This window comes from Phyllobates terribilis, unplaced genomic scaffold (genome assembly GCF_046119375.1).
Source record: "Phyllobates terribilis strain yellow unplaced genomic scaffold, ASM4611937v1 Scaffold_1__5_contigs__length_1240528914, whole genome shotgun sequence".
Taxonomy (NCBI): Eukaryota; Metazoa; Chordata; class Amphibia; order Anura; family Dendrobatidae; genus Phyllobates; species Phyllobates terribilis.
This window is the reverse complement of record NW_027362761.1, coordinates 856076067-856091961: the sequence shown is the minus strand read 5'-3', so window position 1 is coordinate 856091961 and position 15895 is coordinate 856076067. Positions and strand designations below refer to the sequence as shown.

Genomic DNA, 15895 nt, shown 5'->3' with positions numbered 1-15895 from the left:
ATATACTTTCCATAAAACTTCAGCTCCTCCGCAATGTGGTGGTATGGTGAGGTGCACCTTGAACCAGCATTCTAGTGATGGAGGGGGGCTCCAGTTTTCATTCGTCCCCCATCTTGTGTTTTATGCTGTACCATATATTTCCTTCTGGGTTTTCAGATTTTACTGTCATTTTGTGCCATATTTTAATGACTTTTATTGTTTTGTTTTTTATGCCAGGTGGAGCCTGGTTCTACCTGCGCAGTATTTGGCCTAGGAGGGGTTGGCCTGGCGGTAATTATGGGATGTAAAGTTGCCGGTGCCAAGCGCATTATCGGAATTGACCTGAACAAGGACAAGTTTGAAAAGGCAAAAGAGTTTGGCGCTACTGAATGCATCAGTCCCTCGGACTACAGCAAGCCGATCCAGGAAGAGCTGGTGGACATGACTGATGGAGGCGTGGATTATTCCTTTGAGTGCATAGGAAATGTTGGCGTGATGGTAACTATATAGTCAAAAAAATGTTTGTTGTTTTTTTTGGTTTTGCTACCTGCCAAACTAGGTTTCAGTTCAGTGTGGACCCAGTGAAACCGTTTATTATACCAAGTAACTATTGCCAAGACTTAGTACAGTATTTCAAGAAAGGCAAAAAAAGAGCCATTTTTTTTCCCCCAATTTCCAGCTAGGCACTAGGCAGAGCAGTGTTCACTGTGCAATACTCATTTACTCATACTTATTACCTATGGAGAGGATAGTTGTAGACATTTGCACAAGATTATGAATTTGAGTAGTGATTAAAGGTTGTGTGCATGTTAATACATTCGGCCCAAACTGTCTCCAGTGAAAGCATATTTGCTTTTTTAAAAAATTTTTTTTGCCACTTTTGAGCAAAGAAAAAAGTTGCAAAAGAGATTAGCAAACTTGATCACACTCATTTTACACTAAAAACTGGAATAGACACATTGATAGATATAGACTGTTGTGCTAAACGGATATCAAGGATCAAGAAATTCCAACATGGATTACTATAGAGGGAATTTTACAGTTTTTATAGAGTCAAAAATCTTTTTGTTTTTGACTCCTTGTCACTTTTGAAAAGTGGATGGGAAAACAGGCATGCTTAGCTGTGCAAGTAAGCTGTACGCCGGATTTATGAATTGAGACTTATTTAAAGGTCACAAAAAAGTATAACTTCTCACTCCAGTTGGACAGTGGTGTAAAAAAGGAAAGACTGTCTGACAGCAATACAGAAGTATGAAATCTAAAGATGCTCCAAATTTATCAAACATCGTGCGACTTTAAGATACATTTGGTGCAAATGAAGAGATCTCCGTCATAAGCAAAACTGACTTTAAAAATTCCTCTCATGAGTTACTATCCCAATGTAATGGTGTATAATGCATGTATTGCAGAATTAAATGAGCTAAGTGTTGTTTATGGAGGGGATAGCTCTTGCTAAAATAGGATTTCTCAGACTCTTCACACTGAATCGAGCATAAAGATAAAATTGTTCTCTGTATAATTCCTAATTAGTAGCTAAAATCCATCATGCAGAGCATCCAAGTAAAAGTGACAAGTACAAGTAGCTTACATGTTTCCAGTACTCCAAACTCTGTTAAAGAAGCACTCCCATCAGAATTTTTATGCTTTTTTAATATATTGCAGTTATCATATTATATAGCACTGTGTACTTACAATTGCTCATTTTTCCTTTCTACCCAGCTAATTCTTCTCTTTTCCATTTGGTCTATCACATCAAGTGAATAAAAACTGACTAGCTGAATCCTTCTAAGCTCTATGTAGAAACAGAAGTAAATTTTCGCTGTACAAGTCAATGCAAAAGTCCCGGAACTAGCATCTAGGTCAGGAGTTCAAGAAGGAAATAATAAAGGCAGGGTCAAGAGACTTCCTGTTTCTACATAGAGAAAAGAGAAGAAATAACTGAGTAGAAAGACAACTAAGCAATTGTAAGTATACAGTGCTATATATTTATGATTACATTATTTTAAAGAGGTTGTCCACTACTTTTACATTGATTGCCTATCCTTAGGATAGGTCATCAATGTCTGATTGGTCGGGGTCCGATACCAGGCTCCTCCGCCGATCAGCTGTTATCAGCGGCTGGAAGTACTCACTTGCCGAGCTACTCCGTCTACTTGTAATGGCTGCCGCAGGGTATTACACATCTTCCTCCTATTGATTTGAATAGGAGGTGGATGTGTAGTATCCTGCGGCAGCCATTACAAGTAGACGGAGTAGCTCGGCAAGTGAGTACTTCCAGGCGCCGATAACAGCTGGTGGGGGGGCGGGTGTCGGACCCCAACTGATTAGACATTGATGACCTATCCTAAGGATAGGCCATCAATGTAAAAGTAGTGGACAACCTCTTTAAGAGAATACATTCTTTGGGAGTTCTTTAAATATATGGATCTTTCAAAACATGTCAGCTTCCTGCACTTGTCACTTTTACTTGGATGCTTTGTTTTGGATTTTTAACTACTAAATTGGAAATAAAGAGAGAACGTGGGTTATCTTTATTGTTTATATTCCTATATTGGAACTTGTTTCTAGGCTAACCCTAAGGCTGGGGTCACACTAGCGTTTGGCATCGGATGCGATATGCTAATGACTCTCTGCTTCTGCTCTGCTGCGAGTGTGAGCCGAGTGTGAGTGCTCTGTGCTCCGATCCTCTCGTATGAGAGAATCACAGCACAGGTGTGAAGGAAACTGAGAGAGAAATTTCTCCATCTCCTCCATTGCAGGCGTCCGCGGTAATAGCACTGCACTCAGATGACATCCGAGTGCAGTCCGATGTTTCACACGCATCCATAGACTTGTATGGGTGAGTGAGATCCGATTCTCGGATGCTCTGTTATGCTGAATCTGCAAAAGTTTTCATGGTCTTATTAAAATATTAGTGGCATCTCTGCAGTTCTCTTGATGCCAAACCTGAATCATGAATCCACGGGGCCCAGACTTTATTTATAGATTTTTTATAGATAAATACCCTTTTCTAGGTTCAGTAACCATTTAATTTTGTTTATGAATTTTGGGATTGTGGGCACCTGATCAGATATCCAATATTGTGCTATTCATTTCCTGACCATTAACATACAAGATACTGCAGTCTTGCCATGTTCATCAGTACTCAGGTCTTCTATGTGCCCCAATATGCACACTAAGGACAAGAGGATTATATTGACTAGGTAAATTCTGTTAATAATTTCCAGTACGCCTTTTAAAAAGGATTCCAAATTGGGGCAGGACCACATCATGTGCAACACATTTGCTGGATGTACTTTACATCTAGTGCATAAGGGATTTTTCCTGAGCCCCTATGTCAAATAGCAATTGAGGTGTTCTGTATACCTGATGTGGGATAATCTATGGGATTCACTTGGGGACAGTTGTGGAACCCTTTCCACAACTTCCTGCCACTGACCTTCAATATGACGTATTTCGCTCTCCCATTTTCCTTATGAGTGTATTGGATATATTTTTTTTTAAGGCTAGATCCAGCAAAGCACAATATAATACTGAGATCAAACCACCAGAACTATGAGAGCTAGCCATCCTCTGTATTATCATTTTGGGGTACCCAGTTGTCTAGAGTGAGCCTTTTTGCCTTATATGCATGCCGTAGCTGGAGAGACTTATAAAATTCAGCGAGGCAATCCAAATTTGCTTTGTAATTGAGAAAATTCCTTAATTATATGAGTAAACCTATGCAGCCCACTCAAGCTCCAGCTTTTGAACCGTGTAATTGGTATGGATTAGTAAGCCATGGGGTTTCTCACAGTGAAGTATATTGTGCGATCCCTTGTATGCCCTGTGATTTTCTCACTTTCCACCAAAGCCTGTGTGTTAGTAGTAGAGATGTGATTTCACCAGCGGAGATGTTAAATTTTTGTGCCTCCAATGCTGCAGAGTCTGGGTGACTTAATGGTGTTAGCATAAAAGACTCTGTGCTCCCCCAGGGTCATCCCACCCGCGGATATGCTGGAGTTGAGCTGACATGAAATGAGCCCAATGATTTGGAGCTGCCAGGCCTCCCGCCCCTTTGTTTCTTTGCAATATTTCCAGTTTAATTCTTGCTTTGCTCAGAAACAGGCGATTGACCTTAAAAAATAACTAATAGATTTTATTTATATATAAATTTTATCTCTGGGGCATCTAGAATGGAGAATTGTGTAGAACAGAGCATACTGGAGTTGGGGCATCCAAATCATTTTGACTAGGTTAGTGCGGCCCACCATTCAGAACGGCAGCCAAGACCAGGTGCCTGACTCATGTTTAAACTATGTGAGAGCTGGGCTAAGGTTTATTTTCTCAGTCATTTACTCAAGCCGTTACGTTAATGCCCAGGTATTTAAAGGGAATCTGTCACCAGGTTTTTACCATATGAGGAAAGTCCACCACCTTTTCAACCCTGATATACAGCATTCTATAATGCTGTGTATATATGCACCCCCATACCGGTCGGCAAGACCAGAAAAAGACCTTTATTATACTAATCTGCGGTATGGTCCGGTCCGAGGGGTGTCACTCGTCTCGGTCCGGTGCCTCCTTTCTTCTTGCGATGCCATCCTCCTTCTTGCTTCGGGTGGCTGACGCGCCCTACGTCATCCGTACACTCTCCCAGGCACCGTGCTCCTGCACAGGAGTATTTCTCTGCCCTGACCAGGGCAGAGCAAAGCACTGCAGTGCGCAGGCGTCGGGGAAAGATCAGAGGCCTGGCGCATGCGCACTGCAGTAGTTTACTCTGCCCTAGTCAGTGCTGAGAAGTACGCCTGTGCAGGAGCGCGATGCCTGGGAGAGTGTGCGGATGACGTAGGGACACGGCATTGCAAGAAGGGAGGCGCTGGACCAGGACAGCGACGTCCCTCGGACCGGACCGCCCAGCAGGTGAGTATAATAAAAGCTCCTGTTCTTGTCTTGCAGGTCGGATCAGGGGCTTATATACAACATTATAGAATACTGTATATCAGGGCTGAAAGGTGGTGGTCTTACCTCATATAGTAAAAACCTGGTGACAGGTTTGCTGTAAATTCAGAGACCACTTGTAGACCAGAGCCTGTGTAATGAGGCCTGTTATCTCCATTATCCATTAGAAGCAGAACTGATTTGTTCCAATTGATCACTAAACCTGAGTATCTCCCAAATGTCTCTACAGTCTCCATCACTACAGGTAGAGGGGTGTGAAGCTTCTACTAGAAAGAGTAAATTGGAATCGGAATAAAGTGCCACTTTCTCCACAACGTTTTGTCTATGGAAACGTATTATCCACGGGTGTTTTATAATTGCCTCATGAGTCTCGATGGCCAATACGAAGAGCAGGGGAGACAGGACAGCCCTGCCATGTGCCCCTGTGCCCTATATTTTATGTACAGTTAGGCCCTAGGGGAGCTATTTTTGCTTTAACAGCCTTGTCTTTTGTATTTTAGAGAGCTGCGTTAGAAGCTTGTCACAAAGGCTGGGGTGTAAGTGTCATTGTGGGAGTAGCTGCATCTGGACAAGAGATCGCAACCCGACCATTTCAGCTGGTGACCGGGCGCACGTGGAAAGGAACTGCTTTTGGAGGTGAGAAAACACATTTTGACGCTCTGGGTACTCCTCACCATAACATAAAAATTCATCAGAAAGATGGGACCTGGGCATTACTTAATACAATTCTACATTTCAGAACATGAGTCTTAATATAAAATGCCAAGAACAGTCTTTATTTATGTGAAGTAGAAAGACATTGAGTACTGTGTTTGGGAGTCTGTCATTTCTAAGACCCCTAAAACCAATAAAGGGGTCCCTACTACTCTGCTCAGTAAAAAAAAATAATTATCAGGCGATTAGCAAAAGGGTATTGAATGCCCAGAGCAATTTGTCTTTGTAAAAGGAACTTGACAAATAGCGCCACGTGGTTCATAATGCTACAGCACACCCACCAATAGGAAGGAGACTATCATACACTGAAATTACAACACCAAGAAGGAAAAGTTATGGAGTTCTGAAAATCACAGGATCGACCGATGTTTAATGATGTGTAAATGATGAAAACAAAACCATTTTCACAGCCCCCATTAAACCCTTTTTTTTTTTTTTTTTACATATAAAGAGTGATCAATTTTTAAAAGCTGCTGGAGCAACAATGAACATTGAAGGACTTAGAGTCAAGATTTGTCCAGGACATTGTTTGGTAGCCTGGATGTTAAGAAGGGAATAAGCTATTTTCATCAATAATAATTAGACTGTTCTGTTTGAGGCCTCCTTCACATGTCCGTGCTTCCAGTAGGTGTCATCCTTTTTTTACCCGTATATCGCATCGCATGTACCAATTATAAGCATGGTGCTACACACATATTCTTGTTTTTACATGGCCGTGTGTCTGTGCAAACCACACGGAGACAGGGCGGTGTTTTTTTTCCGGCAGCATGGATGATGAGGGCCAATACAAGTCAATGTTTTTTTTTATTTCTTTATCTATACTGGAAAAACTGATGACCCACGGATGGAAAACACTGATGACACTGGTACCTTTTTTTCACATGTTTTATGTGGATGTGTGAAGGAAGCCTAAGATGGAGTGGGGAAAAACCGACACCCGGGTTTATACCCAAGAGCTTTAAGCATAAATACCCTTTTGATGAGTCTGATTGTTGGGACTTTGCTCTGAAAATTCACGTGTCTATTTCCAAGAACTCTAGAAAATCTTCCCTCCATTTTAATGACATTGGCTCCCTTGAAGAATCCTATGGTTAAGAAGGCTGGAAGCTTCCTGAGGAGGGCATGTTAATCTGGGGCTTTTGGTTTTAAACCCCAGAACATGCTCTAATCTTATGGATAGAACAGTTAGTTTAGCTATTAAGTAGGAAAGCTTCTAGGGACCAGATTTATGTCTTTTCATCAGGTCATTCAAGATTTCTTGGCTGATACCTCGGCTGACACAATCACATTAGCTGCTAGATGCACCTCACACATTAATTCAGCCCCTAGAGCGCTGTGGCTAAAATATTGGGAGGGAGATTATATCTCTAAATCCAGGTTATGTACCAGTCACTGTGACGGAGCCCATGTGTTTGATTCCTCTCTTGACTATATTCCTCCTCAGGCCTCTGATGGGAAGAAAGGCTTTGCCTTTGCTACCGTCGAAAAACTGAAAGGATAAAAGGTGATTTTTTTTTTTTTTAATACATAAGTACCACATGTTGCTCCTCCTACTGTGAGCAGCCTGCATGGCCTAAGCGTGCTAAAGTGGTCTGAAACGTCTCCAGACTTGTCTCCCATCAAGCATATCTGGGACGTCATTGGTCTTCAATTGCAATGGTAGCTGCCAGCAGCGGGTCTTGATGATTTGCATAATCAAGTGCATACACTGTGGCAGAACATTCCTCAGACAACCATTAATAACCTCATTGACAGCATACCAAGGTGTGTAAGTGTGTGTGGCTCTAATACAGTGGGTATGGAAAGTAATCAGACCCTTTCAAATTTTTCACTCTTTTTTTCATTGCAGCCATTTGGTACATTTTAAAAAGTTTTTTTTTTCCTCATTAAAATAAACTTTGCACCCCATCTTGACTGAAAAAAACAGAAATGTAGAAATTTTTGCAAATTTATTAAAAAAAGAAAAACTGAAATATCACATGGTCATAAGTATTCAGACCCTTTCCTCAGTATTGAGTAGAAGCCCCCTTTTGAGCTAGTACAGCCATGAGTTTTCTTGAGAATGATGCAACCAGTTTTTCACACCTGGATTTGGGGATCCTCTGCCATTCTTCCTTGCAGATCCTCTCCAGTTCTGTCAGGTTGGATGGTGATCATTGGTGGACTGCCATTTTCAGGTCTCTCCAGAGATGTTCAATTGGGTTTAGGCCGGGGCTCTGGCTGGGCCAGTCAAGAATGGTCACAGAGTTGTTCTGAAGCCACTCCTTTGTTATTTTAGCTGTGTGCTTAGGGTCATTGTGTTGTTGGAAGTGAACCTTCGGCCAAGTCTGAGGTCCAGAGCACTCTGAAAGAGGTTTTCATCCAGAATATCTCTGTACTTGGTCGCATTCAGGTTTCCTTCAATTGCAACCAGTCGTCCTGTCCCTGCAGCTGAAAAACACCCCCATAGCATGATGCTGCCACCATCTGTTGTTGATTGTATTGGGCAGGTGATGAGCAGTGCCTGGGTTTCTCCACACATACTGCTTAGAATGATCACCAAAAAGGTTCTATCTTCCTCTCATTAGACCAGAGAATCTTATTTCTCATAGTCTGGGAGTCCTTCATGTGTTTTTGAGCAAACTCTATACAGACTTTCATATGTCTTGCACTGAGGAGAGGCTTCCGTCGGGCCACTCTGCCATAAAGCCCAGAATGGTAGTTGACTTTGTGGAACTTTCTCTCATCTCCCTACTGCATCTCTGGAGCTCAGCCACAGTGATCTCGGGGTTCTCCTTTACCTCTCACCAAGGCTCTTCTCCCACGATTGCTCAGTTTGGCTGGACGGCCAGGTCTAGGAAGACTTCTGGTAGTCCCAAACTTCTTTCATTTAAGGATTATGGAGGCCGCTGTGCTCTTAGGAACCTTGAGTAATGCAGAAATTCTTTTGTAACCTTGGCCAGATCTGTGCCTTGCCACAATTCTGTCTCCGAGCTCCTTGGGCAGTTCCTTTGAGCTCATGATTCTCATTTGGTCTGACATGCACTGTGAGCTGTGAGGTCTTGTATAGACAGGTGTGTGCCTTTCCAAATCAAGTCCTATCAGTTTAATTAAACACAGCTGGACTCCAATGAAGGAGTAGAACCATCTCAAGGAGGATCACAAGGAAATGGACAGCATGTGACTTAAATATGAGTGTCTGAGCAAAGGGTCTGAATACTTATGGCCATGTGATATTTCAGTTTTTCTTTTTTAATAAATTTGCAAAAATTTCTACATTTCTGTTTTTTTTCAGTCAAGATGGGGTGCAGAGTGTACTTTAATGAGAAAAAAAATGAACTTTTTAGAATTTACCAAATGGCTGCAATGAAGCAAAGAGTGAAAAATGTAAAGGGGTCTGAACACTTTCCGTACCCACTGTACTCGATGCTGAATGAATCAAGATGTTTTGAAAATATTTCCATTTTTTAATCCTTTACATACCATTAACTTGGCTATCCATCCTATGATTTGCATAATTGCATGACGTCTTGTTTCAATTTCATTGAGTGTATGATGGGAATACCTGTTATCTTAAATATCACTACATTAATGTGCATAAACAGCCACGTCACCTTCTTTCATCACAGGATGTCACTGTGGTTCTCACTACATTCTGATGTCCAGTGAATATGGAGATTGGAGTTGTGGCCTAGCACTATGGATGACATTAATTTAGGGCTATTTTAGGAGCCAGTTTTCTTCAGTCTGACACCTACATTTTGAATCTTGAGGAGGCATTAAAGGGGCTTTTCACTAGCGGACAACCTTTTTTTGAATGTGCATCATAAAGTAAAAATGCACACTTTTCTCCCAGACTAGAGCTGCTCCTCCATTCTGAGCCCTGTGTCTCCCAGTCATCTTGTGATCTTGACAATGCCACATAAGAGCTGCAGCCTCCATTTTCCTGTCAGTAGACATCTGCTCCGATGAACTCTAAAGGCAGTAGTGCTTGCATTGACATGAACAATGATGAGCGCCTTTGGTCCGGGGAAGAGGCGTGTTTTTTTGTTTTTTTAATGCAATTTGGGAACATTCAAAACTGGACAACCCTTTTAAGAAAGACACTTTCGGCTCCATGATGGCCCCAGGTATTACTATCATATGAAAGTTGTTTTTTTTCCTACTGGTGGTTGTGCTGTAACTCTAATGGCCCACGCGGTGCGGTTTACAAAGTTCCTTTTATACAATTAGTGTGCCACATTGTTCTGGACATCTAATACATTTTTGTTTTTACTGATCACTTAATAAGCGTCTTGTATACTGAGCAGAACAGTAGGGTCCCTCCTATTGGTGTTAGGGGTCTTTGTGCACTGTGTTTGGGAGTCTGTCATTTGTATGTTTTTCTCCTTCCTGTAAAAAATAAAGACTATTGTTTCTATTTTATATTTCTGTAATGTTTGTGCTGGAAGATAGGTTTTGTAGGAAGATGCCTGGTTGCTGATTGTTACATGTTTTATATTAGATGTGATGTGGGGATCTTCATTTATAGATCTGATTACACCCGAGTAGGTTTGTGACTTCTGTGATCCTCTGGGTGACGACTCTTGGGCTACTTTAGTCTGTGTAAAATGACTGATAACAGCCAACAATTTGTTTAGTTTCTATATGTAGAACATCCTAACCTGCTTTTATTGCATATTGTCTTTTTATACATTATGATTTATATAGGTTGGAGAAACTTAGAACTTGTATGGAGCCACGGGCATCATAAAATAATTTTTACTGTTTTTTTTTTTTCTGAAGTTGCAGTAACTTAAAGAAAAATATAGCTTGAAAAATATATAGAAATAAAGCTGAGCTGGGCCCCGCAAAACTGTATTTAGCCACCAGAGATTTTCTGCTGCTAATGGGTGACCAGTTCTCTGTAATGAAGAACTCGCATTCAGCAACCTCAGTGCAGACATTCCTGCAGTTGTTCCACTCATTTTGCAGAAATCAATGCCCCTCCAAAAAACATGTAGATCAATAGGATGCAGAAATGTCTGAAACAAATCTGCTGCATGTGAATATGCCCTGAGAGGGGAAATGTGGGCCCAGAAATGTCTCACCAGAGTAACTGGAAGCAAGCGGCCTAACAGCAGCACTGGGAAATGTAAAGACAGGACAATGTATATGAAATGTAAAATTCTCCTTTCGGTATTTTTTTTTTACTTCTTTTGCAGGTTGGAAAAGTGTAGACAGTGTCCCCAAGCTGGTTTCCGAATACATGGCTAAAAAAATAAAAGTTGATGAGTTTGTAACTCACACTTTGCCATTCAGTTCAATTAATGAAGCGTTTGAACTGATGCATTCTGGGAAGAGGTAAGTTTAAAACCATAGAGGGATTTCTTAAAAACCAGATTGTTCTTCCGCTACACAGAATTTCCTAACCTGGTTGTGACATCACTGATGCCGAAGTGACAGTCTCTGGATGGATGTACTGGTGCATCTCACAAAATTAGAATATCATCAAAAAGTTTATTTCAGGTCTTCAATACAAAAAGTGAAACTCATCTACTATATAATCGGCTTATCCTGTCTGTCTGTCCGTCCAGGAAATCCCGCGTCGCTGATTGGTCCGGCCGCGGCCAATCAGCGACGCGGGATTTCAGAACAAGATGACGGCCGTTAGCGGCTCATCTGCCGCACGGAGGTCAGCGGCGATGCAGCCGGGAGATGACCGGCGCTAGCCGTTCATCTCCCGGCTGCTCGCAGCAGAAGTACCCCGACCGGCGGCCTAGGCGGCGCAGCTCACCGGTCCTCTCTTCACACTTGCCGACGATAGCCGCATGGAAGTCAGCGGCGATGCAGCCGGGAGATGACTTTAATGATAAAGTATTATTTTACCCAGAAAATCCTGTGTATTCATTGCATTATTCTTAAATCTTAATAGCGGCATCTGCTACTAAAGTGAATGCAGATTTGTGCCTCTCCACACACTTAGTCCCGGCGTGGAGAGGAGCGAATCTACAGACAGCAGCCACTCAGGGCAGCATCTGAGAGCGTGTGCTGTGCCTCCGATCCTGCCAGGAGCTGCTGTAGACAGGACAGACAGCGCTGGAGCAGAGGTAAGGAAAGGTGAGTATTAGTGTTTATTTTTTTAAACTGGGATGGGGGAATGAGGAGGTCATACAAAACCAGGATGAGGAGGCCGTACAAGCCAAGATAGGGGGGCCATACAAACCAGGATTAGAGGAATGACGGAGCCTTACAAACCACAATTAGGGGATGAGGGAGCCATACATACCAGGATATGGAAATTTAACAGTAGCTGCTGCATTTCCCACCCTAGGCTTATACTCAAGTCAATAAATTTTCCCAGTTTTTTTGTTGTAAAATTAGGGGTCTCGGCTTATACTCGGGTCACCGCACACAGGCAGTATGTGACCCCCGGCTGCAGCTGGCTCTTGCTTCCGCTTATGTCACGACTATTTGCGGCTGCAGCCAAGGGGTCTCCTGTTTCGCGTTCCAGAGTGAGTGATGGGCTGTGGGCGGGGTTATCCCCCACCCCGTCACACCCGGCATCCACCGCACGCGCATTCATTGACAGACCGCGCTGTGGATGCCGGGTGTGACACGATGGGGGATAACCCCGCCCACAGCCCGTCATTCACCGTGGTACCCGGAACAGGAGACCCCTGGCTGCAGCCGCAAATTGTCGTGATGTAAACGGAAGCAAGAGCCGGCTGCAGCCGGTGGAATTACGTGCTGGTTGTGCGCGGTCAGCGATGTTGTCACAAGCAGTATTGACAACATGACATAATTACAATATTCATTATGGGCCCCGGGGGGGATACATTGGGGGGTTAATTTAAAGTAGTGCACAATCCAATTAAACACTGCTTCGCTGACTAGTCGCGCCCGGTCGGCCGCATACATATTCTAGAATACCCGATGCGTTAGAATCGGGCCACCATCTAGTATATTATATAGAGTCATTACAAATATAGTGATCTATTTCAAGTGTTTATTTCTGTTAATGTTGATGATTATGGCTTACAGCCAATGAAAACACAAAAGTCATTATCTCAGTAAATTAGAATACTTTTTAAAAACATTTTTCAAGCTTGTGTTATAATCTGAAATGTTGGCCCACTGAAATGTATGTTCAGTAAATGCACTCAGTACTTGGTCGGGGCTCCTTTTGCATCCATTACTGCATCAATGCGGCGTGGCATGGAGGCGATCAGCCTGTGGCACTGCTGAGGTGTTATGGAAGTCCAGGTTGCTTTGATAGCAGCCTTCAGCTTGTCTGCATTGTTGGGTCTGGTGTCTCTCATCTTCCTCTTGACAATACCCCATAGATTCTCTGTGGGGTTAAGGTCAGGCGAGTTTGCTGGCCAATCAAGCACAGTGATACTGTTGTTTTTAAACCAGGTATTGGTACTTTTGGCAGTGTGGACACGGGCCAAGTCCTGCTGGTGAATGAAGGAAATTTCCATCTCCAAAGAGCTTGTCAGCAGAGGGAAGCATGAAGTGCTCTAAAATTTCCTGGTAGACGGCTGCGCTGACTTTGGTCTTGATAAAACACAGTGGACCTACACAAGCAGATGACATGGCTCCCCAAACCATCACTGATTGTGGAAACTTCACACTAGACCTCAAGCAGCTTGGATTATGTGCCTCTCCACTCTTCCTCCAGACTATGGGAGCTTGATTTCCAAATGAAAATTGGAACTCTGGGACCTTGTGGAGTGTGTCAATGACTGCCTTCTGGACATCTGTCAAGTCAGCTGTCTTCCCCATGATTGTGGAGCCTACTGAAACAGATTAAGGGACCTTTTTAACCGCTTAGGAAGCCTTTGCTGGTGTTTTTGTTAATTATTGTAATTTACTGAGCTAATGACTTTTGTGTCTTCATTGGCGGTAAGCCATAATCATCAACATTAACAGAAATAAACACTTGAAATAGATCACTCTTTTTGTATTGAAGAACGGAAATAAATTAACTTTCTGATGATATTCTAATTTAGTGAGATGCACCGGTATATTATAGGTTGTTTTGTAATGGATTTTTAAGCTATTTTGCTCAATACAAATATATGTCTTATGGAGAAAAAAAATGTTGTTCTTCCTTGTATCAGTATATAAATGGATAGTGAATGACCACCAAAATGACACACAGCAGAAGTCATGCCAGCATTATTTAACAAGAGCATTAAACAAGTTTTATACCTATGAAGTTTCTCGTCAAACTGAGAGCAGACCTATAACAATGTACAATCGACTACAAAAATCAGACAAATATTGATAATAAAAGACAAAAGGACAGACATGGGGAAAGAGGATAGATGGGGAGGGGGATATAATGTATTCTCCAGGGCTGTGGAGTCGGTAAGCCAAACCTCCGACTCCTCAGTTTCCATGACTCCGACTCCCTCATACATGGCTCATGTTTAAGTGATAAATTTACTGTAGCACAGATTCATCTCAGCTAAGTCTAGACCCTTAGATCAGGAATAGGACAGACATTTGTAGGACATTTCATAACTTTCCCAAATTCTTATGAAAAAATATTCCCCACAAACTGCATTGAACTACAGTACCCAATTTATTATATATTTTAGGAGTTGGAGTCGGTCCATTGTGAACCGACTCCACCAAAATGTGCTCCGACTCCACAGTCCTGGTATTTTCTATATATCATGAGCAGCCTAGTAGATGTTCCAAAGATCCCATGTCTTAGAATAATAAGTTTCTGATGTCCTTGACTCTAGCATATAGGCCAAATATTGAAGGGGGAAGCAATCAGGTGACATGCTGCTGTTAAAATGTGCAAGAGTAATCTCTTACCTTCCCAATGTGCATAGGAAACCAATTTAGGAGATAGGACTGAGGATCTAGAGGGAAAATTATAGACCGGAATGAATGGATAAGGCCTTTTTTTCATTATTAATATTTGTGCATGATGGAACTTTCATTGGTTAAAGTCTGTCTTAAAGGGAAGTTTTACAGCTTCCCTAGGCCCCCTTCCCCCCAACCACCATGTATTTATTGATACCCCTTTACCCTTTCTAACTAGCTCTTTATAGTCTTATGTGCAGTATTCAATAACAAATAACTATTTTTTAACTGTTGTGGGAAAATGATAATTAGTGGGCGACTTTTCATGGGGGCATGGTTTTCCTCAGGCTAGTCACTTGCCTGGGAAATGTCCCTGTGGGCTTGAGTAACATGATTTGTAAGAGTGGCATCACCAGCGGATCTTCTCATCTCTGCCTGCCTGGCCATGCTGGTTAAGTTGGGTGTACGCAACCAGGCTTTATCGGCGCACTGTGCATGCACAGGGAGGCATCGGTGACATAGGACAGCCATCCATGAGATTTGCTATGCCGACAGTAACAACTGGTTGAGTCCTGCGTCACACCTGACCTAGTTGGGGGGAAAACAATGCCACCATGACTAGTTACCCACTAATTAGCAAATTGCCACCCCAATTTTTTTCCATATGCAGTAAACAACAAGACTATGAAAGGGCTTAGGAATGGTTTAATGGTAAATACATGGTGATGGTTTGGGGGCCCTGGGAAGCGATGAAATTCCCTTTTAACACACACTTCTCTATAACTTTAACACCTACTTACGTTGCTATTTTTTGTTTTCTTTACAGCATTCGTAGTGTGTTGAACTATTGAAGGATACCAGATATAAGGCTACAACCCTTCTAGAATCAATTAGTTGGAGCTCACCATTTTTGATTGAAACTAGATTTGTTCACTGTTGCCTTCCTGTCTAATGACAGCTAATGTTTCATGCCGATATTTCTAATAAATATATTTTGTTCTGTTGTTTGGGTTTTTATTTTGTGATATCTTGACATGTACACTTATAGAAGAAATATTGGACCTTCCCTAAGCCTAAAAAAGAATGTTTGAAATTCCCTAGTCTAAAGTCATAGCTTAATTTGTCTTGTCTTTCCACATTACAATCTCATAATGTTAGATCCTACATCAATCACGGAGTATCATAGCCAAAATCAATAAAATTTAAATTTTATTAAATAACACACTATGCAATACAAAATACACAATTAAATACGAATTAAAGGAGATGTTGAAACAGAAATGAACACCACACTGATTCAAAGGATAGAATAATCAGTGCCCAAAAATGACATGCATAAATTCTTAAATAAATGTTCATGTCATAATAGAGAATTTCAATAATCTGCCAAGCGGTAAGGTATGAACACAATAGAGGGTAGGCCCCAAGAGAAAATAATTACTTTATATACATTGCTCAAAAAAATAAAGGGAACACT

General features: G+C 41.9%; 1 protein-coding gene across 2 annotated transcripts in view; it reads left to right on the top strand.

Moving 5' to 3' along the window:
* The window catches only part of LOC141153652 (alcohol dehydrogenase class-3), a 31218-nt gene extending 15796 nt beyond the window's left edge, over positions 1-15422 (top strand). For both annotated transcript variants that reach the window (XM_073638654.1, XM_073638664.1), the window contains 4 exons: positions 217-477; positions 5421-5556; positions 10818-10956; positions 15245-15422. In XM_073638654.1, the coding sequence (XP_073494755.1) occupies positions 217-477; positions 5421-5556; positions 10818-10956; positions 15245-15269 (561 nt within the window). In that variant the 3' untranslated portion in view covers positions 15270-15422. The remainder of the gene's footprint in view (positions 1-216; positions 478-5420; positions 5557-10817; positions 10957-15244) is intronic.
* The last annotated feature ends 473 nt before the right edge of the window (positions 15423-15895 follow it).